General features: G+C 39.6%; 1 protein-coding gene across 1 annotated transcript; it reads left to right on the top strand.

Moving 5' to 3' along the window:
• Positions 1 to 1,949: 1,949 nt before the first annotated feature.
• Positions 1,950 to 23,468, top strand: LOC115235506 (protein phosphatase 1 regulatory subunit 37-like). Its single transcript, XM_029807356.1, has 3 exons — positions 1,950 to 2,209; positions 2,249 to 2,376; positions 20,777 to 23,468. Exons 1-2 carry the CDS (start codon positions 2,009 to 2,011, stop codon positions 2,363 to 2,365), a joined length of 318 nt encoding a protein of 105 aa, XP_029663216.1. The 5' UTR covers positions 1,950 to 2,008; the 3' UTR covers positions 2,366 to 2,376; positions 20,777 to 23,468.
• Positions 23,469 to 26,738: the final 3,270 nt, after the last annotated feature.

Below are 26,738 nucleotides of genomic sequence, written 5' to 3'. Positions count from 1 at the left end.
TCTCTTCCATCTTCTCCAGCGCGGCAAAACGGGATTCTTTCCTTCTCTGATCCGCCGTTCTCCGTACACTCGTGAGTGTTGGTGGATTGCCTGGCGTCCGTGAGGGCCCTCCTGGCCAACGTTGCCGCGCGCTCGACGGCGTTGCCGCGAAGCCCGGCGTGTCGTACCGTCTCGCTTCCGTGCGCTCGTTCGATCTCGCTCCAACTTTCTTCTCTCCGCGCGGCCGGGATCAACAGTACACCTCTCTCCCCCCCTCCCTCGCTCCCTCTACGAGTCTATCCCCACCGCTGGAGCTTCTCTCCTTCCCCTTCCTCTCTCCCCCGCTAGGTGGCCGGCCTGCTTGTTCGCTTGTGCTCTCGACGCAGTGCCGTACGCGGCCATTTTGCATGCCCGACGTCACGCCAAAACCCCGTCGATCGACGGGAAATTACGAGAGCTTTGCCTATCAATGTAATCCCTCATCGGAATATCGCGGATTGTATTTGATTTACGTCTGAATATGTAACCCTCGTCAAAATTCAAGCGTGTCTTCGATCTCTAAAATGAATATCTTAGATCTAAAAATAATGTCGAAATAAATTATATGGCGCATATATATAATAATTGTCTAAATTGACAGATATTTTTTAATCCGTCTGGAATTTATATATAGTAGTAGTAGTATATATAAGTAAAAATGAGTCATCTCAATGATTTGTTAAAATCGGCCAGGTTACAAAGTATGTTTATATAAGTCTTGTAGAAAGACGTACATATATTGTGAAACTTTATTATCGTGCCGTTTTAAATTCGTCAAGAAGCAGACGCAATTGAATTGACACGTTTATGAAAGAGAAACAGCGCAGACGGAGCGGAGTGTCTCGTTTGTATCGAACGCGTCGCTTCCTCGGCGCATTATTCGCACGGATTGTCTGTTTCACGTTGATTGTTAGACGCGTCCGGCGAGCGAGACGAGGATATATCTCGATAAAATTCGCGATATACCTGCAAACGAACGATTCTCCTTTTGAAAAGCGTTGCACACCCGAGACGCTTGAAAATTACAAAACGGACGAATCTCTCGAATCTCTTTCTTCCTCGGCGCGGCGTGGAAATCAAGATGCGAGATGGATGAGAGAGGCGGCCCCTTTGTGCGCGTTTTATTACGTGCGAGAGGAACGAGCGCGTTCGGCGGACCGAAAATAACAGAAAATGGAAGGCCCGAGTGAAAGTACAAGTCCAAAGGACGTGCGAGCGTGCGTTTCGACGGAATTTCGACAAATGGTACGAGATTCTATACGGTTTGAAGAAAACATCGCTCTAGGATCGTACTTTTCTTCGTCATCAATCCTTAAACACTCGAATAACATAACAGAGAATTTAACGCCAGACGGCAAGACATTCGTTCTTGTCCGCTCACGCATTTCGATCTATCCGCTTTAAGTCGGGGGATCTTTCACGATATAGCGGAGAGAGCGCTTTACTCGTGTCTGCCGATACCAAAGAGAACGATCCTATGATAAATCTTACGATCTATGAAAATTCGCGATAGCGATTCGATCGTGACGAATCTTGAAAGACATCGTCATCGATCGATTCAAGAGGTAGATTCGAAAATAAATTTTCTCGGCGAAAATCAGGTGCAGAGACGAGGACGAAAGAGGGCCCCTCCGTCGCGAGAGTCGATCCTGAGCTAGCGCAGTCTCCCCCCACCTAGTCCATGATCGCGCGCGCGAAGCTGCTACGTCGCTCGTTCGGTCGGTCGTTCGTTCTCGGGACTCTGTCCCACTCCACTCTCTCTCTCTCTCCCTCCCTCCCACTCCGATCCACATCGCGCGCGACCCCTCGTCCGCTCTCGCCCGGCGGCCCGTTACCCTCACCCCGCTGCCCGCCTCGAACGCTCTCCCTCCTCTCTCCTCCCTTCCCTTTGCCCCCCCGCGCCCCGCCCGCCGCCTCACCCGTAATTCCGCCTTGCCTGCCTGCCAGCCTGCCGTCCGTCCTTACGTCCGTCCGTCCGCCGTTTGGATCTATGGTTGTGTGCGGTGGATTTCGTGACGTTAACCTGGCGGCCCTGAAAACACCGTGTGGACCGGCCGCGCCGATTTTCGTGCCGCAGCAGCGAGACACCGTGTCGTCGTCGGGTCGCGAGTGCGCGAGAACGCGAGTGTTTTTTAATCGCGGTGGCCCGTTGTCGCTGTCGCCGCCGTCGTCGCCGCCGCCGCCGCCGCCACCACCGCCGTCGCAGCAGCAGCAGCAGCAGCAGCCGCCGCCGCCGCCGCCGCCGTCGTCGTCGTCGTCGTCGTCGTGGTGGTTGTTGCTCGCTAACGCCGGTGCAACTATCGGCGAATGTCACATCGCTAGGGAATACGATATACCGAGGGAATAAGTTCGCCGCGGGTAAGCCTCTCGGGAAGATTAATGTGCGCGAACGACGAGGGATATTCATCGCCGTCGTCCTTGTCATCGTCACAGTCATCGTCGCCGTCGGTAACATTCTCTCGTGATCGCTTCGCGTCACGTAACGTCTCGTCCACGACGAAATTAAGCACGGAGAGAGAGAAAGAGAGAGACCTAAGAAAGAAAAAGGGCTTCTCTCTTTGTCCTTGCGTTTATCCGTCTTTCTCTCTCTCTCTCTCTCTCGCACGTTTATCCGTTGCTTTTCTTTCCATCTCCCTCCCTCTCTCTCTATCTCTCTTTTATTCTCGCCTATATCTCTCTCTCCCGCTCGCTCCTCCGGTTCTCGTTCCCTCTCTTTTAAGTAATCACGCGAGTGTGCGTAATCTCTCATTTTCTTTCTCACGCACATCCATACGCACCCACACATAGCGACATCAACTACCCGCCACGAATACATTCGCTCTCTCTCTCTCTCTCCTTCTCTCATTCTCCCTTTTCCTCCGCCCAGTTGCTTCTCTCTCTCTCTCTTTCTTTCTTTCTCTTTCTCTCTCTCTCTCTCTCTCTCTTCCTATTTATCCTACTTTTATTTTCCGTTCAGGATAAAGCGGAATAAGGATTAAGAGGAACGAAAGGAGAAAAAAAAGAGGAAGAAATCGACGATGACGATGATAATGATGATGAGGACGATAACGTGAAACTCTTGCACCTGCGTTCGAAAATACGAAACGTTGGTATACTACGGGTACACAGTGTACGCAGTGAATACAGTGAGAATACGGGTTTTCTTCTAACCTCGTCGTCGCGATCTTTCGGAGAGAACGCACGCGGCGACAACGCTATGCGCTGCGTCGCGTCGCATCGCGTCGCGTCGCGCCGCGTCGCAGTACGCGATCGCGTTTGTCACGACCGAACGTTTGTCCGTTCGCGTGTTCATCATCGTATCGCCGATTCATATCGTATGTGCTGTTTGTTTCGCCCGCGGCAATATCTCTCGCCGTCGTTTCGCGTTGGCATCGTCCCCGTCCGTGTGTTTACTAGGATGCGCGATTACCGACCGAGTGCTCCACCATCACGCCCGTTTTCCTTTTTTTCTTTTTCTTTCTTTCTTTTTTACACACGTGCATGAAGCCTGGTGCCCGGTTTCGTTCCCGCGTTCTCGGATCTCTCTCGCTCCTCGAACCCTCGTCGCTGCGTGCCCGTCGCCCGTCTGCCATCATCTACTACGTGTCTCCTCGCCGTCGACGGACTCGCCATCGTCTCGTCACCGCTCTCCCTCGATCTTCACAGTGATATATTCCTGCGTGTGATCGAGCTTTCGACGTCTCCTCGCTCATATTTGTGCTCCAAGAGTCCAGCAGTGCCAAGCGCCCAAGTACATAGCCGGCGTTTCGAGAGATCCCGAAAATAACGGACCTATTAATAGGGGATATATCTCTCTCGGCGCCGCTCCGTGTGTGAACTTGAAGACAGCGGGCCCGTCGGATTCGCTCCGCGTACGTATATATCATGCGTTTTATTGTGCTCCGACTCTCGTCGGCGGGAACAGGAAGGGGAGGCGAGTCGCTCGGTGATCTTTCGACTAAAAGAGCGGTATTGTGCGTTCATTTCCTCCCGCTGTATCCCTCCGGGGGCAAATATTCATTTTTAAAAAGAGGAAAAAAAAGAAACAGGAGCTCTTTCTCTCTTTCAACGAAACGCGATAGCTCCGACTCGCTTCTCTCTCTCTCTCTCCTGGATTCGCGGAAATTAACGCACCGGAAGCGACGCGACGTCTCGTCGCTGAAGCCGACGGTGAAGATTTACCTGTATCTTTCCGGGAGGAATCTGTATCATTACCTAATATCGTGATTATACATATGATGGAACAGTGTTCTTTATAGAAAAAGATGTGCCAAAAATTAATTTACGAGTTTGAAAAGAAAGATGAGTTATAATGATGATTGAGTAATATGTGAAATCGTACGTTTGAGATTTTTTTTTTTTTTTTTTTTTTTTTTTTTCATTTGGGGGTAATTCTCATTTTTACGTAACATCGTCCAATTGCGAGTGACAAATAAAATGTGTTTGTGCAGATCAAATTCGTTCTGGAAAGATATGGATCTTAAAATTTATACGTGATTGCACCGATAGTGTCGAAGGTGTGCGAGATATAAATTTAATATTGTAATATAAAATTAAATATTTTTTTCTTCTTTATAAAAAGATAAAAATTACTCGTGTGTCCATATAGTTGTTTTATATCTGATATCGGATTTTGATATTTGCCACGTTCAAGGTGTTTAAAATATTGAATTTTACAATCTGTGAGACTCGTCGTCGGTGAAATCCTACAGAGTGCGATCCTTCGATACTGATTTGTGCAACATGCATTCTCGATTAGAATATTTATTAAACAACGCGAGTGAAAATATGAAAGTGATAATTAAAAGAGTGTGACGATTCCAAAGAGTCGCCCTTCGAGAAATAAAAACGCGCAGTTTGATTAGATATCTATAAAACAAAGTTGAATTTTGCTCGTCAAACTATACAACCAGAATTTTTAAGAACGTGATTTTTTTAAATGGCGTGTTTTTTAAAATTATTTTAATCGTTTCCATGAATATTTCAATTCTTAACTTTAACCTTTGAAAATTCCGTTTGGGTTGTAAAATCCAGCGAAATCCGTGATTAATTTCTCTTTTTCTTAGTCCAGTCTTCGATTTCAATTTTAATTTTCAAGAATGTGAATTGCGTAAGGTTTCGTACCAGTGCTTGTCGCAATCTCTCATCGCTCTCTTTTCGACCGATCTTTTATAACTTATAGCACAGACGAGCCGCCGATGGCTTTATGATTTTCTTGCACGCTGCTGCTAATTTAAACGCTGGCGTTCTCTGCCAAGTATATACGCTACCATACGGCTCGTTCACATCGGCTTTCGCGACATTGGTTCGATTGCATTGTTCCTTGCGAATCGTTCGTTATCGTTATGCAGTCCACGGAGTTATCAATCATTCGTTATTTCGACCTGTAGTTCATTACTCGATGGATTGAAAGTGAAAGTGGCACGAGTCAGAACCGATCGTGGTCGGAGAATAATCGAGATATAAACAAATTATCGGAAATTTTAATATGGGATATACACATGCTTTATTCTCTTGTTTCGAGAATTTTTTTTTTTTTAATAATTTGTTTTTGGCGCTTTTTGCGTTTCGCGAATAGAAAGGTTTCAATATATTCTTCAAGTATGTTTAGTTGTATCTTTTTTTAATATGCTTTGAGTATAAAATGAAGCTCTCTAATGAATAAATGTTCATTATTCGATTAATGTGAAACAGGATGTCTACTTCCTGGAAAAACATGGAAAGCCTTTCCTTTGTGCTTGGAAAAATCAGGTTTTATTTCATTTTAATGGAATTTTATTAGGTCTCGGGGAATTGTTTTAAAAATTCTGTCTTTAATAATTTTGCTCTTATATTGTTTTGTGAATTATGTGTTTAAAATATATTATAAATATATATCTCTATCTTTGTTACATTCTCTGTTTTTCTGATACATATTCAATGTCTTAACAGAATAAATAAAAATTAAATATGCAATACATATTCTTTATTCTAGCTTTTAGTGATAAAAAAATGAAAATGTTATGCAAGTGAAAAATGTTCATCTTACGAAAATTATTCAATGTTTTTTTTCAGTATATTTACAAATCTAGCACTTGAAACTTAAGAGACTCTTTTTCTTTCGTTGGAATGAAAAGTATCAGAAAACGTAAGCAATAACAAATTTATTTTTAAATTGCACCAAAAAAAGATCTTCAAAGTATTATCTTTACCTGAAATTTTGAACAAAAATATCTGGAAGATTAGGGAATTTTTTTTATAAGATTTGAGTAAACACTCTGAAAGAGGATTTCAAAACGAAGAGAGTGCGATTAAAAACAAAAACTTTAGTTAACTTTAATAGAATTTTAACGAAAATTCTATTTGATCGTGTACAAGTTTAAGACGCTTAATTAGTCTATGTAGTACATGTTTTGTCGCAAATACCGAAAGTGCGATTATGCTTCTTCGCGACACGTCAGTACGCACTTCTCGAATCTCGTGATCGCAATCGTGTACGCAGTAAACTTGAGACTTGGGTGATGGTTTCGCCGATATTAGTTCGCGCGCGGCAAATTCTGAACGTTATAACGAGCGATGTTACTACACCAAAGTGTTCCATCTTATCGAATCATTGCCCGAGGAGGTCGATACCGCCGTCGTCGAGTCGTCGCCGACGGCAACCGAGATATTAAATCGCGATTATCATCTTGTGAATGTATCACACAATACATATATTTCGATTTTAAAAAATTTTTATTTTCCCATTAAAATAGAAGCTTATTTTCTTAATCATAAATTCTTTGACAAATCAATCGGTTGGAAAGTTTTGCAAAGCACCAATCGCAAAGGTTTCAATGTTTAATATAAAATTTTTTAATAAGTAAGATGTAAACTTCTTTACAAAATTAAAATTTACGCGAAATAATTGAGGAATTATAGCTCAGTCAGAATCATTGAAAAAAGGAATTATAGCTAATCAAAATGATTGAAAAAAGGTTCGCCCAAGTTACAAAATATATTTCAAGCGCACGCAATATTAATATTGATATTAAAATTATTTATTGCATAAAAGAAGATATTTCCTTTTTTTGTAGACTGATTTTTGTTTACATAATATATTGCTCTTTTCAATTTTTTTTTTCAAAATGACGCCATCGTTCGCAAGTGAATCCTTATTATAAGCACCGAGTGTGTCTGTCGAAATTCCACACAAGTGGTTGTGTATTCGAAACGTATTTTTATTAGAGTCAATCGACGTATCACCTCGTCGCGTCACGTTCTCGCATATATTAATGCCCCGACATTGAAGCAAGCGACATTCTACTTCTAGTTCGGTCTTTAGCCAGTCCGCCAAGCCGAGAGAAAGTGCGCGACATTTGATACACCCTATATACACGTCGGCCAGCTCGAAACGACCTTACGAGATGGCCGCCGCCGTTGCGGCGCGCGGAACATTCTTGGCCTCCGAGGCTCTCGTGCTGTATTAGGAAGGCTTCACCATAGTCCACGATATTCCTGAATATGCGTCCAACATATTCGACCATCTTGCTACGACGTTCAGATTTCCGAATATTTAATATATCGCGCATATATATGTTATAGATTTATTTTGTACGTCAAGTGAAAATTATATAACGTCAAAACAAGATTATTCTTCGTCCGATAATAAAGGAGAAAATTTCATACGACGAATATTAGATAAAATGAGTATTTACCATAATTGCCTAAGCCACAATTATTTGAATGTTATTTACATTTACACAACAGTTATATATTCTTTTTGTTTGAATAAAATATTAAGAATTGTGTTACTAATATATTACATATCGTATAAATAATTTAATACATTTCGTATACTGTTCATTTTTCTCTTATCGTTAGACAAAAAGTAATGTTCGATATATCTGTAACAATTCTCATATAATGTGCTTTTTTTAATGTGTATCTCCAATTAGTCTGATTATCTTACGTTACAAAAAATATACATATTTTCCATCTAGAAAGAGATAAATAGAAAAGAATTTATGACCGATCGTTCTCGAGAATACTCCGAGCATTTAATTTCGAGCACACGCCCACCGTTACGTAAGTCTGTGCGACGATCGACGAGTATCTTATCGGTTATCTGCCGAGTACTTTGATCGAGAATGTGCACGGCTGTCGATTTACGTGAAAATGTCGTGTGCTTGGTGAATCGACTCGTTTCAAAACTTTTTCAGTACGAAAGGTTGTCCATATATCGCGAGCGGGTTATCAAATTTTTTACTATATTATACTTCGAATACAGTAAACACACACAGTTTCGCATTCAATAACATTCAATTTACTGTTTGAATTTTTTTTTTCTACCTTGTTTCCGATTATTTATATAATTTGTATGTGTAACATAGACGATCCCTTATAATTTTATATAAAAGTCGACTTTGGATATATTATTTCTTGAAATCTTTCAGGTCTTATCATGCTTCCCATAAAGATAAATAAATACGATTTACTGTTTTGATGTTTAAAGTTATAAAAAATATATATGGCTCTCTTCTCTGCGTTGAATATATTATCGATTTCGTTCACCATACGCGACGTTATCAGAAGCTGGAGAATATTTTGCAAGACTTCGCGTGCTGAGAGTCACCGCGTGTGAGCATCACTTTTATCATACATATAAACTTCGTGTAATCTTTGCCTCTCTTTCTCTGCGTCGCGAGGCCAGTCTTTTGATAGGAGGACGATTACGTAATTCGTGTGTGACGCGCCTCTGTCTGTTCGCGTCTGTCTGCTCGCTCGCCTTTTTTTTTTTCCGTTCCGAAAGGACAAACAACTTCCTTTCCGTTCGCGCACGCATTTCCGGACAGGACCGTTACAATTTCGGTGACTTCAATATCCCGATGTGGCGGATAAGGTCGTAAAAATTTACCTCTCCAGAAATTGTTACGGCTCTATTGTTCGCGTGGTTAAAAGCAGCGAAAAAAATTAATTTATCGCGAAATATTTTATGTCGACTTTGCAAAAGTTGTGTTTTCAAAACAGACCTCGCTTCGACATTTTTATTTTGAGCAATAATTAAAAAGCAAAATGCATTTTTTCTCTCTCTCTCTCGTTTAAAAACACGCTTATATTTATATATCGACGAAATAATATTACAACTGCAACTTTTTTCAATAAAATTATTTGTACAATGGATTTCCTCTGGAAAGCTTTTTGTTCATCGCAGAATTATGATATAAAGAATATGTTATATAAATACAAAAGCATATATACATGGATTATAATTACAAACCACCTTTTTTTTTTCGACATACTATTGATTAAATTCGCATTGTATTACGAAAGAGTACGCGCGTTTTACGAAAAATTACCAATATTCTACTATACATTTCCTTGGCCGGATGTGTACCAGGAGAGTCTCGAAAGGGTTAAAGCAGACGCGTATCACGAAAACTGAACGCGACCAGCCAGCGACGTTCCTTCTCGCGTTGCCAGATCTATCCCTCCGTTCGCCGCGAGTATTTTATACTTGGCAATGCCGCACATCCGAAAGCATTACAACGGCGTTTCGCTCAGACGCGGTCGACGCAACGGCATAATTTTTCGCGATATATCCGCAATTCAATGCGAAAATATGTGTGTATTGATTCTTAATAATATCCTAATAATCTCGGCGTTGATGGTGGGCGAGTAATCAATTTTATGCGGAAATTCTTCCTAATGTGAGAAGGAAAATGTGAGGAGGGGGGAAAACGTGATAAAATTCCCTATTATTTTATATAAAATATTTTTATATTATTTTAAATATATTATAGTATATCTTTTTTTATATATAATATATATACGTAACTTTATAATTGAACTATTTGCAACGATCAGAAACTTCTCAAGTTCATGAGTCATACGGATTTAGTTGGTTCGTTGTATAAGCTGACATCGCAGATTTGGAAATGCAATTTGGTATTTTGCCGAAGAGAGAGAGAGATAAAAGCTGCTGTTCCAAGCTATCTTGTAGTAAATCCGCTTTTGCGTAGATTTTCGCATCAATCTCATCGGACCTGTTACTTTGCGACGTTGCTTTATTCCCAAGCCAGGCCATTAGCGGTTTCCTGTGTTCGGAGGAAAATATATATATCGGAAGATATGACGTTCTCGTTTATCAGATTTTTGCATCGTCATGCGTGACTCAGATGGTAAAGTTTTTTAAAAAAAAACACACATACACACATACTTATATAAGCATCGCATCGTCGTGGATAAGAGCGCTGTTTCGGCAAATAATCGACACTGTGTTAATTGGGAGCGATAATGACAACTCTAACGCTCTCTCTTCGTCGAATTGTTATCAATTTTTCGCAAGGGATATCGCGAACGAGGACGAATCATCAAATCGCTCGCGATCTTTTCTTCCGTCTTATTTCTTATTTTTCTCGACCAGGCGAAAATTTTACGGATCGTTACGCCGGCTGCTTTCTCAAACCAAAGTCGAGGCGAAATTATCACGCGTTCGCACGCACACACGCATGTTATTATTGCATTTGGCATTTAGGCGCGACGATGAATACACAAGTCGCGAATCTTTAGTTTCCAACAACAATTATCGAGACCGTACCGATAATTTTAAATACAACGCGAAGTGTCACGGACTAGGACAATCAAAGTTTCAAAGTTTCTGCCAAAAGTAGGTAGTAGGACAAAGCGTTTTACGAAAGGAATCGGATAAAGGAGATGTAGAGACGCCAGCTTTTCTCATCTCGCTCGTACAAGAAAGCGAAATATTAGCAACCGACAGATTATCACCTCCTGAGTCGTCGGGTTTTCTTTAAACGTGACCGGCTAGCTTGGCCCCGTTCCATGTTCAAGCACGCTGACGTATACACACACGTGTGCACGCACTTGTAGCACCGCCTATAGCATCGTCACAGGCATGCAGGCATCGATCTGGTGATGTACGTACGCGTTAAGTCCATTTGCGAGGCCGATGGAAGGAAGGGCCGGTTTTCACGTCTGAGAAATTCTGAAAATTAATAAACGCTCAAGATGAAAAGGTTCATACTTATAATTAAATATTATCACATAATTATGATTATACAGCTCTGCAAATTCGATTGCATCTCATTATCTTTCCTTACAGCCTTCTTTCTCTAAGTTTCAATATTAAATCTGTCAGTAATTAAACGTTATATTAAAGTTCTATTCGAGTACGCTTGAAATTAAATTATATGAAGAATATCGACCTTTATCTCTTCTACATGCGTCCGTGAAAATTTAGTCGCGCGAATATCCATTTATCCTCGATCGCTTGTAACTCAAAAAGATAAGGCCTTTCTAGACTTTCTCATGCATATAATCTTGTTTCTTGTTACACGATACGTGCAGAATTCTATTACATATATACTTTCGAGTTTGCTAGACGAGCGTTATTTCTGTTTCGTGGCTTTTGCAAATCTGTACAAGATTATTATTATTATTATTATTATTATATTATTAACGACTTTGAAAGAAATTGCAACGTGCTTTGTTATGAGTTCTCTTCTTGTTCCAGTTCTGTAATCTCTTAATTCTATCATTCGCATCGTATAAAGTACAAGTTGTTGCAGTCTGGAAATATTGGAATCATAATTTTTTATTGTGCATTTTTCTTTCATTTATTCTTACTCCGACATGCTATTCCAATATTCTTGACTGTATATTACAACAATTTCGTTAATGAACATAACTTTCGCGCGTTCTTTTAATTAGAGTTACAAGATACATCGTATTATATTAATATCGCCACTCTAGTGACGAATTCATTAACTTGGAGTTATATTTCAGCCCGTATTACTCATGCAAAATTAACCTTCTATAATATGACCTCGAAGTAATATATCATGTATACATATATACATATGCCTCTTGCGTACCTTACTCATGCTTATGTTAATCGATTTGAGACAGTTGATTGAATTTAGATCCCAGTTGCTTTCATAAAATTTTATAAAAGATTTTATAAAGAAATAGATGAGAGAATCAAACGAAATGAGATCAAGAATATATCTAAATCACGCTCCCCCAGTGATCTTGCTTCGCAACGTAAACTATAAACCGCAGACTGGTCCGGAAAATGTACCGGAAGTAGGCCTGGTCGAAAATAACACGGACAGCCTATCGTAGCGGAATGAAGGCTATAGTTCGTTGACTTATTCAGAGCCGCTACGACGACGACATCGCGTCGTCGTCTGAAATCGATATCGCGTCCGATATTTCTCGCCGTGATATAGCCGTGATAACGAATGCTAAAGTTGTACGCAACATGGCCAGATTTCGCGAAAGCATACTCCGGGACGTATCTTATAAGAAATCGAAAAATAAGCGGAGAAAAGAGTGTATTTTTTTTTTTTTTTTTTTTTTTTTTTTTTTTTTTTTTTTTTTTTTTTTTTTTTTTTTTTTTTTTTTTTTTTTTTTTTTTTTTTTTTTTTTTTTTTTTTTTTTTTTTTTTTTTTTTTTTTTTTTTTTTTTTTTTTTTTTTTTTTTTTTTTTTTTTTTTTTTTTTTTTTTTTTTTTTTTTTTTTTTTTTTTTTTTTTTTTTTTTTTTTTTTTTTTTTTTTTTTTTTTTTTTTTTTTTTTTTTTTTTTTTTTTTTTTTTTTTTTTTTTTTTTTTTTTTTTTTTTTTTTTTTTTTTTTTTTTTTTTTTTTTTTTTTTTTTTTTTTTTTTTTTTTTTTTTTTTTTTTTTTTTTTTTTTTTTTTTTTTTTTTTTTTTTTTTTTTTTTTTTTTTTTTTTTTTTTTTTTTTTTTTTTTTTTTTTTTTTTTTTTTTTTTTTTTTTTTTTTCCAACAGCGTATTAAAACCTTGCAGCAAAAAATATATGACACGGATAATTTCTTCAAGTCATTGGCGGTATTTTTCTCTTATAGTTTCCAATTTTTAGATATACATATGTTGCGCGTATATTTAATTAATCCCAAGGTCAATTTTTCTTAGGTTCTAAATGTGTCATTCTAAGCTTTTCACAATCAATACGTCGCGTCGTCAAGTTGAAAGAGTTGCCCGTAGACCGACTTTGTGCTTCTGTTCGTGTCGCGTGCGATTTAACGTCGCGATCGCGAGGGGCTTTACATTTTTCATCACGACCAGCCCGGCATGCATCTCTCGGGTCGTCTTTTTCACGCGTCGAAGGAAGAATGACACGACCCCGCGTGTACGTTCTCTCGAGTTCGGTTCGGTTCGACTGCTCTCGGGTCGCTTCGACTTTGAGTCACGGCGGCCACGACGGAGCTATCGACCGTTCTGGGTTTCGCGAGATAATAATAACCCGGTTGAAATATATTTGGCGACGCGAGAGAGGAGCGACGTGTACTTTTGAAAAAATCGCCGTTCACGAGCGGCGACGGCGACGGCGGTGGCGTGGCAAAAAACACGCGGGTTTACAAAGTTGGCCGAGAGCATCACGGCTTCCCCTCCTCCCCCTCTTTTATGCGCCGCTCGTTAAAATGGCCTTCGCTTGTCCCCTTATCCGTCAAAATCTGCAAACGGATGTAGACTAGTGTCGCGGAAAAAAACACGTCGAAGAATCGCGTAGACGTTGATGTATATTTTTATTTATTTTTAGCATCAATCTATTTTCTTCTAATGATTAAATGTGATATCGACGAATCAGTATCGAGATAATCTGCTTTTAAGATAAGAAAGTGAAAAAAATATTGTCTGTGAAATTCACAAAACTGACAATTCTCGGGAAAAAATTTTATTATTTCTATAAATATACGTCGAGAAATTGGAAGATTGTTCATTATTAAAAGTAAGAAAAAGAGAAAGTAATAATGTGTTCAAAAAGGAAACGGATATATCCATATTGACTATAAATTGGCGTCGAGAATTTTATCTGGCTGGCTGTTTCTTTATGACTTTCATTGTTTTTGTAAATTAACTTAAAATTGAGTTTGTCAATATTTTTTTTAGGATAAAGTTTAATCGTCATTTTAATTTTTTTTTTTTTTTTTTTATATTCTCCCTTGTATCTTTCGTCTTATTATACTTGGACATAAAAAATCGGATATACATATGCGCAACTCGATGTTAATTTTATGTACCCCCCGCGCAATAAAGAAAATATTTGAAAAATCGAAATACATACATACACACACACACACACACACATGCACAGAGAATATACGGTACATAAAAGTATAAATAGATTTTTGTCTGGAATTTTGTCGCGTATTACAAATCGTCTAAAACGGGCTTTATGCTCTAGACTTTGACAATGCCTGTCGAGAGTCGAAGAAGACGAGGAGAAGCGGCGGGTGGGGCGTCGCAACAGCGGTTCCCGCCGCTTCTGGGAGCGGTAATGAAGACAGAGAACGTCGTTTATTTTGACTTGGCGCATCAGCGAGCGCCGAGCGTCGGCCGAACATTGTCTGTCGTCCGTTTGTCGGCGAGGATATGCGTATACAGGGTGGTTTTATCGGCCGTATAACCGGCGAGATGTTGATTTTACAGAGAGAGAGAGAGAGAGAGAGAAATAAATAACGAAAATGTGGAGCGGAATTTCTTTGCGCGATAGACTTTTCGTGTTTGAGAAAAATTTTAGATTCTAAAGAAAAATCGCGAGAAAACGTCTCTTTCTAATGCAACATCGAAGATCTTCGTCGCGAACGTAAAACTGTTAGACGACAGCTTAATAATAGAGTAAATAGACTTGTGCGCGATTCTACGAATGTCAGGTTATAACCGGTTAAAATTGAATGTCAGTCGGCTCTCTGCGGCCGACGGGGAAGGTGGGGAATACGAGAGTCGCGAAGGTAGAATATCGCTGTCATATCCGAGACGTAACAAGATTCGGAAGCTCGCGGAATGAATAATTGCTGGTCGTGTGTCGGAGTCGTCGCGCGAGGTCACCAACCAACCGACCGACCGACCGACCGGAGGGGGGACGGGGACGCGACGCTGATTTACGAGGTTTGAATCATACCAACACACACACACACGTGCGCATATATGCATGCCGAGTAAAGTACGCAAGCGGGAGAGAGAACGGCCCTTTCGGTTTTTATAACCTCCAGCAGGTGGGGCGTTTTAATCGATAACGGCATGGCTATCACGCGCACGACGACGGCAAAAATCGTCGTCCGTTCCGGGTTTAAAGTAGCGCGAGAACGCATCTTCCCGCGCCCTCGCCCTTCGAGATAATACGATAATTTTAACTCTTCCTACGCTCGCTTTCCCCGCGAGATATTTGCCTTCATCTCGAGCTTTGAGAAAGTCGATATTACTGTAGGCGTCGAGGAAGAATATGAATAGAGAGAGTAAGGTAGTATGCAACAACGAGGCTCGATGGCAGAGTGTTTACTCGCTGAGAGAAAAGTTCTAGGATGATCGAATCTCGGTAGGGCCCTCCCATATTTTTCCTCTGCTCGGAAAAGGCTTACTGAGCGCGATCGGCGTCGTCGTCGTCATCGTCGTCATTGTCGTCATCGTTTTCAAACGGAGCGTAAACCGCGTTCTCTATCGGTATAACGATCCTAAAATATCCTTTGACAGGGCGTTTTTGAACTTTCTCTCCGCAGCCGCGTTGTTTTATATGACGCAACGATTTTAAAAATACAGCGAACACGCGGAAAGCCACCAGTGTAGATCGCCGGCGTTTAAATGACATTTAGACGCGATCGTTCCTCGAGATCGAAAAATAATTTGCCGGATTCATGTGATGCTCGACGCGATGGTCGACCTGAAAAGCCAGGGCCTGCGTTTACAGAACGCAATATTGCGCAACAATCCGCAACTCGCTACATTCTATTGTATATATACGTCCTGCGACTAGAATGTTTGAAAAATCGCGAAATATTATACGATTCTTTTTCTTTCATTCTAATATTTTTTTATGAAGATTTCCTTACAGATGTCCAATTTGAATTAATTTTTATAATTAAGCGATATAATATAATTATCAAGTCTGTTATTTTAATAACATAATAATAATATAGACAAATTATATAATTAATAATTTATCGTATAAATTAATTCATTAGAACGTAATTATCGAGTAATTAGTTTTTTTTTCGCTTCAAGTTCTTTTAATAATTCATAATTGTTGCTATGAAATCATTTGAATTGTTCATGGGAACATTTTTGTACATTTTCTTTTTTTTTTTTCACTTGGAGCATCATTATTTATCCTTACAGAGACAATCATCTCGTTTTCTTCAATTATTTATCAGAGTTATTACACGAATGAGCGTAAACTTCCACAGATTGAAAATCTGCGAAAACAAGCATAAGTGTGTTGAAGGATTAAAGAGAGAAAATTCACGATTAACGAGACGGTTTGATTGTTACGAAGCTCGCGATACGAAATAGCCTCTACTTTCGCCGTCGCGCTGTCCACGCGCGTGCGCCATAATCGATAGCGGGAGAAAAAAGAGGAACAATTTAGCGAAAGTGTGCACGCATGAAGCAAAGATATGCGAAAAGAGCTATCAGAAAAAGGAGGCGAGAGCGAGCGAATGGCTCTCGCTTACGAAATCTGCCAATGCGCGCGCGCGCGCTTTGCTTCACCGAAAAGTCAAGGCTTTTGTCAAGGATGTGATGGCATGTACAGTCAATGTCGAATTGTTTGGAAATATCTTTTATGCAAATTTGATCAATTCTATTAATTTGTATCTTTATTATATTTTTTTTTATTTAAAAATGTGCTGATGATAATATCTGTCAAAAATATTATATACTACTAGATGTTTTTTTTTTCTGATGTAAATGTATTTAAATACAATACGTTTGTTGCTTCGAAAAGAGATGAAAGATATCCTCGATATTCCAATATTTCTTTGGTAGATCGATATATTTTGTTTATATTTTTGTGATAGATACATAGACCTTATCAGAGAGAATAAATCCTCGGTACATCTACACGATAAAAATTATAAAAAAATTAAAGACAATTATATCGTAAACTACATCTGCTACGAATGTATTCAGTTCTGAATCAAGGAGACCAAGATTTTCACAGAATATACGGAGCACGATGGACCCGCCAAGCGAGTCAAGGGTTACACGGCCGCTGGTAACCACCTCTGCGCTTCTCGTCAGAGGGAATGAGAGCTCTCTCTCTCTCTCTCTCTCTCTCTCTCTCTCCGTGCAGCAACGCCGAGAAGTGGAACTCGCATGCGTGTGGCGTGTTGTTTGTGCAGCAGCAGGGAGGAGAGCCGCGGCTGTGGAGTAGTCTTCGCCGGGCTCGGGGAGCGATTGGAGTCGGTGGGGGAGGGAGGGGAACGCGGTCGCAGTCAGGGTGGGAAGGAGATGCGAGACGCTGCGCACCAACGGTGAATGGGTGAAGCTAGAGACGAGAGTGGGGATGTGTACGGCGGCTGCGAGCAGCGGGGTAACGGGGGGAGAGCGCGGATCGAAAGAGATATCTGGACTCCATGATGTAAGGAGACAAGGGGTGTTGCTCATACGCGTGTTTACGTTAGCCGGCCAATAAGATGTCCTCCAGTCTGGCCGCGTCACTACGAAAGAGCTTTCCGCTCAGTAATATACACGTAGAAAGAGAGAGAGAGAGAGAGAGAGAGAGAGAGAGAGAAAGAGCTGCTTATATGTGAACCGCTATTATTGAGGTGCACTTCGTCTTCGATACTAGTTTTAGCAATCGTCTTTTATCTTTGATAGCAGCAAAATTAGTAGCAATATATACATATAAATCTCTTTTAGCATATCGTATCTGTGATATATATATTTCTATGCTCTCTTAAAAGATAACAAAATGTATAGATGTCTCGAAAGATTTTCTCTGATTCTTTAAAAAATAAAAAAAAGTTGCGTTTTATAAATATATTACACAATTGAGAAATTTTTTATAATCGCCATTGAACAGGTGATACCGAAATATTAAAATTCTCAAAGATTTCATCGAGTAGGAGGGAGGGTTCGACAGTTGCATTCGATATTATTAAATACTCAGCGAGAACCAAAATTTTTTTTTATTCCTCACAACCTTTAAATAAACAAGCTTGAGATACATATGTATTACTGCTGAATTATAATAGATAGTGAGAGAGCTGGATGCGTAATGTACCTTAAAGGAAACATCCTCAAGGTGGACGACCAAGTGTACCATTAATGTGTACAGTGCACGATGACTCAGCTTGTAGCGCACGAGTCATAATGATACGAACCGTACGATTAGATTTCAAGAAAATTTTCAACATGTACATGATCAACGATAGCTATCGAGAGAGAAAAAAACCGTTCATTCTTCATACCATGCATACAAAATATTTCTATATATATCTTCACGCATTTTGAGATTCCTTGATTTCGAGTCGATTCTTTTTCTTATCTTTAGAAAAATTTTATTTTAATAGAATTATTAAACGCGATATTACTTTATTCTCAACGCGATAGAATTTTTATTTTAGAGCAGATTAGTCATTCCAGGGTGTCTATTCCCTGGGAAACCTGAAATTCTCAGAGATTTCTTTTGTACCTAGAAAAATCAGAAAATTACCATAGAATTTTATGCGGACTCAAAAAAAAAAAAAATTTTTTTTAGATTTTCTCTTTAATAATTTTTCTCTTATATTGTAAGCAGTCGGCAATCCGTTCATAAACCAAATTATGTGAATTATGTGTTTAAAATATATTATAAATATATGTATATATCTATCTCTTTATATATTCAATATCTTAACAAAACGTGCACATACTTTTTATTTTAATTTTTAGTGATAAAAAAGTGAAAATTTTTTGCAAGTGAAAAATGTTTACCTTACGACAGTTATCCAGTTTTTTTTTTCAGTACATTTGCAGATCTAGTACTTGAAACTTAATATGCTCTGTGTGTTTCCTTTGTATGCGTGAAAAACATTAGAAAATGCATGCAATAAAAAAAATTATTTTACATAGTTGCATGAAAAAATCTTTAAAATATTCTCTTTACCTGGAATTGTGAACAAAAATATCTGAAAGATCAAGGTACTTTCAGAGAATTTTTTTTACAAGATTTAAGTAGACACCCTGTATTTTTTTTTTTTTTGAATAGGCATTAGGAAAATTTCGATGACCGTAGATGCCGTTATTTTTGCGCCGCGTAACGAGGGGATCGATCGCGAGAGAGCTAGACTACTCCCGTACAGCTGATATTTGTCATTTTTGTTGTTGTCGCCTATTTCAAGCTCGCGAGACGAATCGACCCGGGTCCCTTCAACACGGCACCGACGGCGCAATTCAAAACGCGTGTCAGATGCTTTCTCCCGCAGTATTTTTCCGCACTGCGCGAGGATCGATCGCGCCCCCATTGCGTGCTTGGTACACGTATCCCGACATAATTGCCGTATCTCTGTCGGCTGCTGCGGATTTCCTGCAAAATATATATTTTACGTTTCTTTATGCGTACGACGTAACGAACGCTGTATCCGAGATTTTTGCAAATTTTACTTGTAAATATTAATTTATCCCCACGCGCGAAATTTCTGAATAATTATTATTAACGATATCTTGGTTACAGCAGCTTCTCACGAGAACGTTCTATTTGCCAAAACTGTAATTTGAAGTATCAAGGATAAGGATTTAAGTCTCGTAGGGGAGTGAGAGAGGGAGAGAAATTGAATTAATATTGATGATAATAGCTATAAATAAATTTGACGTATTAATAATTCTATCGAGGGGAGAGAATTTTCTGGCAACTGTCTCGTACTTTTATTCTTGAAAAATCAAAAGCAATCTTGTTTATTTATCTCTCTCTTTGAAGGGAGGTGATATAAAATGTGTAAAATTTTCAGCAACAGTGTAAAATTAGAAAATTTTTTTCTTCATGTGTTCACGGACAATATATTATTACACTTTTGTACATGTCATTTCTACCTATTTGTGTTTTATACGCGTCTTATATTTCTACACACACATTGTCTGGATCTATAAAACGTGTTCAGGGGGGGGTCAATACCCCGCCATTATCGAACACTTATCCTAAACCTGACGCAATCGTAATTTCTTTCTACCACATCGCGTATTTTCAACTTTGCAGATAATGAGCATGTAATGATGGTACTGAATCGATGGTAGCAACAACGCGCATCTCTGTTTTTTTTTTCCTCCTACATCGGTTCACGTTCGATCACTCATTTGCATGTTAATTCGTCTTCATTTATAGTTAGCGTACGTGGAAATACACGGCTCATAATTGCCGTCGATTACGCGGAAAATAGAGAGACCGAAACGCAGAATGCTCTGTGAAGTTACAAGTGTTTCGTTATCGCGTGACCGGTTACTATCGTGTGCACCGCTCAGTCTGTAACGTAATTAGTTTCCGCAAGTATTCGCCGTTCCAGAGAAAAGAAACGGACCGATTAGTCAATGGAAATCTTGGTGTAATATTCATTTCGTGATTGCAGCGAACCTTTCTAAATTTCCGCATTAATTATATGCAAATGCGCGCGTTCACGCACAATATGCGTCAGAGTATCAAGAGGCTAAAGATTTTTATTTTTAAACGTTTCTCTCTCCCTTTCTCATTTGCATTCCACAAATATATTTAAAAATAGAATATATAAAAAAAATTCCTGATTAGAATAATTTCACCATCTTTTTTTACGATCTCGTAACAGAGGGAGAGAGAGAGAGAGAGAAAAAAATTTAGAAGTTATGAAATCGAAATATATAATTATAAGGAACGCACTTTTTTCCCGAATAAAAATTTAAATTTAAACCTAAAACGAGAGACGAGAAGACTGTGTTAACGTTATCGCAACTATTTCATCTCCTGAAGTATTTACTTCCTCGCTAATCGCTATTTATTTTTCGTCAATTGGCATCGGTGAAACACGCCTTAACGAGAAATCGTACTTTGTTCCGCAGGAGGAGGGATTACTGCTGGTGTTGGGAGAGAGGAAATTCTCGGCCACTGAGGTCGGACACTCGGCAACTTGGATGGAAACGACGGCGAGAAGAAGGAAACGTGGAGGCGGCGGCACGCAGAGGGTATCGAGAGAGGCGCGTCGTTTAGTCGCGTAAAAGGCGGATGAAGGAGAGGAGAAGAGAAGGAATCACTATTCGTTGGGATCTTATCGGAAGCACGCGATCACGGGACCCTAGGGTGTTTTCCTTCTCGGACTTTTGGCTGTTTCACGATTTTCCACGTGTGTGTTTTCGCGAATGTTTTTCGGGGTTTCCCTTGTCTCTCCCTCTTTCTCTTTCTTTTCCCTTCTGCGTAGAAAGCATAAGATGACGCAAAACCCATCGAATGATAGGATTGTAATTTCATACAATTATCGCGCGTAAAATAAATGATATAATTGTATTGAAAACAATTTTAATTTCTCTACGCGATTAATTTAAAATGTCTCATTTATATTTACTAAATGTAGTTTTAGTAAAAAAATATTTTTAGTATATCTATATTTTTTTAACATAGCTATTTGTTAATTTGTCGGTCCACTCAGGACAAAGATACATATTTTCATAAGATTAAGAAATCGACAATTATCTTAGCTCCAGCTATTCCTTTTGTTAATGACGATGATAAATTACTCGATCATTGATTACCGATCGCTGATTATTCGGAAATTTTATTAGTCACATTAATTTCGGTAGTACCTCTTGTCCAATACCAAATTTGTCAGGGGGAATTAGCGGGGTTCGATCGCCGGCGATGAAAACGTAGGCAACGTTGATAGCGCGGTTCCGTCGTGGGAACGATAACGAGCTCTCCGCCGTGGCGCGGCGGCAACGGGGACGATATTAATAACGGCGATGACGAGTCGCAGGTGGAATACAGAGCGCAGGAGGTGCGCGGGTCAATGAGGAAATTCTCGGGCGCGCGAGGTGCGCCTACCTTGAATGCTACTAGCAGAGGGGAACGGAGTGGGACGAATATAGGAGTGTGTGAGAGAGAAAGAGAGAGAGAGAGGGTGGTGGAATGGTAGGGATAACCGAGAGCGGAACGAAGTGTACCGAGAGAAAACGAACGACGGGCGCAACAAAACCCGCCGCCGACGGTGCACCAACGGTGCGAGGAGGCCGACAAACGCGGATCGGAGAAATATGCGGACCTTTGTGCGAACAGCTGAACCGGAAGTCGAGCGGACAGCGCGCCTCTTCTAATCGTCCGTCACCGCCGATATAGGCTCAGTCGGCTCTCAAACGGCCGACTGAGAAGGCGACGGCGTGTCTCTCGTCTTACGATTACGTCTAGGTTGACCGAATCGAAAGGTTGCCGGAATCGGAGAAATTCTGAATTTGCCTAATAAATCCCATATGTTGTAAGATTCTTTATTTTTGTCCATCTTCGGAATGTGTTAGGAAGAAAACATACACCCGGTGTATACGAAATAAAAACATCTGCCGATTTGAATATAATATATCAACGCCCGATTTTCACTTTTACAGCGCGATTTAATTTGAATAAATATTCCATATAAATTTTTCATATAAATATGAAATTTTCCAACAACTGTTTATTGCAACATGAGAAACTCGCAATTATTATCGTGTTCTTAATTAAACGCGCCTATATTAAATCACTGCGCGCGCGCGTGTCTCTACTATTTGTGTTCTTTTAATATATATTCGGATATTAAATTGTCTAAATTAAAATCAGTAATTTATCTTTACCGAAGGCTGAACATCTGCTACATTTGTATTGAGAGAAAGAAAGAGATATCGTTTCTTGTGATACATATATTGGCACGTATTTCGATATTAATAGCATCGTACCTCCATTCCACGCGGAACACGTGCAGCGCGTGTGTCTTCTATGTAATGACGCGTACATATACACGAGCCTGTCGGGTCGGTGCAATGCTCTTCGATTAAACAACGCGTGTCGCGGTTATTTCGCCGTAAAACGAAACCGACGACGATAGCGCGACGTGATTCAAAATACTCGGGGTGAGATTGCGTAATCGAGGTGTACTAATCTAGGAAACCGAAACCCTTCGTAATTATTTGGCGTCCGCGTGTGGTCAGCATCTAAATTTACCATTTCCGATTTACAAACTTATTCGGATGAAAATAAACATGATATAATAGGATAAACAACGATGAGATATATCGCCAACATACGGGCATGATGGATTATAGGAATGAGATGCAAATGAGACAAATACGCGTGAATATGCATTACTTGTATAATTAATCTAAATTGAATAAATCTTGCGAAAAAAAAAACGATAAATAAATATAAAATTTTATAAGAGAGAGCAAATGTGCTTAAAAAAATATTTTATAAAACAAGAGCGAAAAAAAGTTCACAAAAAGATTCCTTCGCTTTTCGAATCGGTCACGTCGAATCGTTTCTCGCGCTCGATCGCACCTCAGTAAAGTTATCCGCGCTTTATCGCGCGCGCATGCGCCTCGCGAGGCGCGAAGTTGCGTGCGTTCTCCTCGCGTTCCAGAGAGCCGCGCGCGTTCGTTGCCGATTCTGCGAGTGCGTTAATTCGACACATTTTCCACAAAATCCCATCCTTTTCACAGAGATCGCAGCGGAAGCGGCGACGCGAAGAACAGACGGAGAAGGAAGAGAAAGAAGAGACGTGAGTTTGGGCGATTCTTCTCCGGGCGGTGTCTACGCGCGTGTGTGGTGCCGCGTGACGGTGCACGTGCACGCGTGACAGTGCGCGGGTGCGACAGGCAAGGTAAAGGGAAAGAAGAGAAGGGGAGGAGGGGGCGAAGAAAAGAAGAAGACGACGAAGGGTGAAGTAAATACACGCAAGTGCGAGACGGAGACGCGCAGGAGGAAGAGAAAGAAAGCGGGCCAAGGGGACGACGAGTGTCCTCCGCGCGCGCGCGCGCGCACGAGACGCGAATTATGCTGCGGTGTGACGTGGTGCGAGTCGTCTTACGGATCGACCGGTCGATTGAATTCTCTAAATAGGATACGCGCCACCGCCGGCGTTCCCGCGTGTGCGTACATATGTGTCAGGGCGCGCGCGTGTGCGTCGTGACTGCCGCACGAAGGAATCGTCGTCGACGTCGTTCACGCCCGGCCAGGCCGGGCCGGTGAATCGCCGCGTCCGCGCCGGCGGATCGACCTGCCGCGGGAAACTTTGGATCCGGTTCGCTTTCCACGGCTGACGTCATTACCGGTGAGTCGTTTTCTTTTCCTTATTCTCTTAATTTATTTTTCCTCTCGCCGGCGACCAGCGTGACCGAACGCGGGATTGCTTGTACTTTGCGTTTGCTCGGAAACAGGGTGTCTACTCTTTGGAAAAACATGGAAAATCTGAAATTCTCATGCATAGAATTTTATTGAGAATTAAATTTTTTTTTTTTTTTTTTTTAATAATTTTGTTCTTATATTGTAAGTATCGGCCATCTCTCCATTGATAAACCAAAGTTGTAAATTAAATATTTAAAATATATTATAAATAAACATCTCGTTTTATATCGTCGCGAATAAAATTATAAGTATCACCTGTGCATTCTCGCCTACTTTTGGTATCCAAATATAAATTTAATTATTTCATCGGTATATTTGCACTAAAATACCACAATTAAGCGCATGTATTACATCTGTAATCTGTCAGAGTTTGGTTAAACTTTGAAATTTTGGAGTAATCTAGAAGTTTGAGTCGAATCTAGAATCTTAAGTATGGGTTGTGAAAAGTAATGTTACGGGTTTGGGACGCGTCGTAGATAATAAAAGTTGCTTGCAAAAATATATTGCCGTATAAAAAAAATTATTTTTATTTTTTGACATTGGGGATTTATTTATGTCGGTTTCTGGCGTAAACGCACTTTTCAATTGAGGTTTAATAAAAGAATGAGATATATATATAATGATAGCAATTTTTCGCGTGTTTTTCCACAAATCTCGATAAACACGGCAGAGGGAATTTGGCAATGAATTAATTAATTGATCGTTATACATTGCGATGAATATAATTCGTTTCTTGACGACTTGCTCGCCTAGCATGGTATTACATATAATATATAATATAATAAATATATCTATATCTCTATATATGCAGTATATATTATTTATTGTAATTTTGTGTGATGAAAAATGATAAAGAAATGAAAATGTCACGCAAAATATTTATCTTACAATTTTTCGCGTCTTTTTCCACAAATCTCGATAAACACGGCAGAGGGAATTTGGCAATAAATTAATTAATTGATCGTTATACATTGCGATGAATATAATTCGTTTCTTGACGACTTGCTCGCCTAGCATGGTATTAATGACTGCAACGCCGTCGGGGGCGTAGCGTGCGTGCGAAATACACGCGTGACGTGTACACGCGTCGGCGAGAAAGTCCGTAATTACAGTAATTTAGTTGCAGCTCGATCAGTTTAACATATGAAAATGTTGAAAAATAAATACGTCTACAGCCCTCGGCGACATCAGTAGCTGTCATTAGTAATACCATTTAGGGTTCTACCATTGAAAAAAACTGGAATATTCACATATTTCTTTCGTGATTTTGGAAAAATCAGGGATTTCTCATGGAATTTTTTTTATTGGGATTCGGGAAATATTAAAAAAATTCTTTTTTTTTTCAATATATTTTCAGATTTAGCATTTTAAACAAATGGCGCTTTATTTTTCTTTTGTATGGTGGAAAGCATTAGATAGTACACACAATAAAGAAATTTATTTTAGAAAGTTGCATCCAAAAAATCTTTAACAAAATTTTTGTTACCTGGAATTTTGTACAAAAGTATCTAAAGAAATTTTCGGGGAATTATTTTACACGATTTAAGTAGACATCTTGTAATTTATTCTACAGTTATTTTATACCGTACTTTAACGATATTTATCACAATGTGTGTGCGTGTAGAAGATTAAGAAATATGACCTAGAATAGGAGCACCGTTGTTTTCAATTATCTACAATTATCGCGAGCGATACATGTTTCTCGCCGATTTGGGACACTAATGAACGTCGGTTCTCTAAAAAAGATTAAAATATCACTTGATAATGGTATTAACGAAGTAACGTTAAATTATTCGCAAAGAGTTTCTTTCCAAAATTGAAGAAAGAAACAGTGGTAAAATTGAGGAGAAATTTATTTATTTATTTATTTTTTTTCTACGAGCAATATATCCCGCTAACTTTAAACTTTTGGCCGCGCGCGCGAAACCGGACGTGTGTCTGATCCTTTTCAGGTAACGACCTGTCGGTTGGCCTGTGTTGCGTTCTTGGAATATGTGTGCTTAAATTCTCCGCACTGTGTTAGCTACTTCGTCAGGCGAGTCCGTCCTTCTTCTTTTCCGAGCGTGAGGAAAGATGGCCGCCTGTGTGTACAAACCGCATAGTTTGCTCGTCTCTCTCTCTCTTTCTCTCTTTCTCTCTTTTCATCTCTTTCTTCGTGCAGTTAGACGAGACGCAGACGCTGACTGGCAGGCCGACCGACAGGACGGTTTTAGAGAAAGTCGAAGCGAGAAGTTAGAATGCACCAGGGGATATAACGAAGGACATATGCCTATTGCCGGGCAGTAATTTTTAGAATATGTAAGATGAAAATATCGTTGACGATTTTTAGAATTTTGAGTTAGCTTTCAGTCATTGAAAGCCTATATTGGAACGACGATTATAAATTTTGTAAAATTAGAGATTAAGAAGTTTGAGTCATAATGCGGCATCCACGTATTACATTTCATATTTCAAATTTATATTTAATTAATGCGAAGAATTAACGTGTTAATTGGAATAATTAAATTAAATTTAAACTTTAGAATTTTAGAAATGATATGATTTTATAAAATCGATTAAAGACAGCATATTATTAAAATGACTACATTACACTAAATTTTAATTTTAGATCTGATCTTTGTGCTTTATGATCTTTTTATTTGATAGAATAAATTTTACCTC

Source organism: Formica exsecta, unplaced genomic scaffold, assembly GCF_003651465.1.
Source record: "Formica exsecta isolate Colony F162 unplaced genomic scaffold, ASM365146v1 scaffold11, whole genome shotgun sequence".
Classification (NCBI taxonomy): Eukaryota; Metazoa; Arthropoda; class Insecta; order Hymenoptera; family Formicidae; genus Formica; species Formica exsecta.
The sequence above is the reverse complement of the archived record's forward strand: the minus strand, read 5'-3'. Positions and strand labels throughout refer to the sequence as shown.

What these genes read in the sequence shown, in the direction of transcription:
- LOC115235506 (XM_029807356.1), top strand. Translation starts at nt 2,009, where the DNA reads ATGGTTGTGTGCGGTGGATTTCGTGACGTTAACCTGGCGGCCCTGAAA. An exon ending in CGCCGCCGCCGCCGCCGCCA is followed by an intron (nt 2,210 to 2,248) that starts CCACCGCCGTCG and finishes CAGCAGCCGCCG; the next exon opens with CCGCCGCCGCCGCCGTCGTC.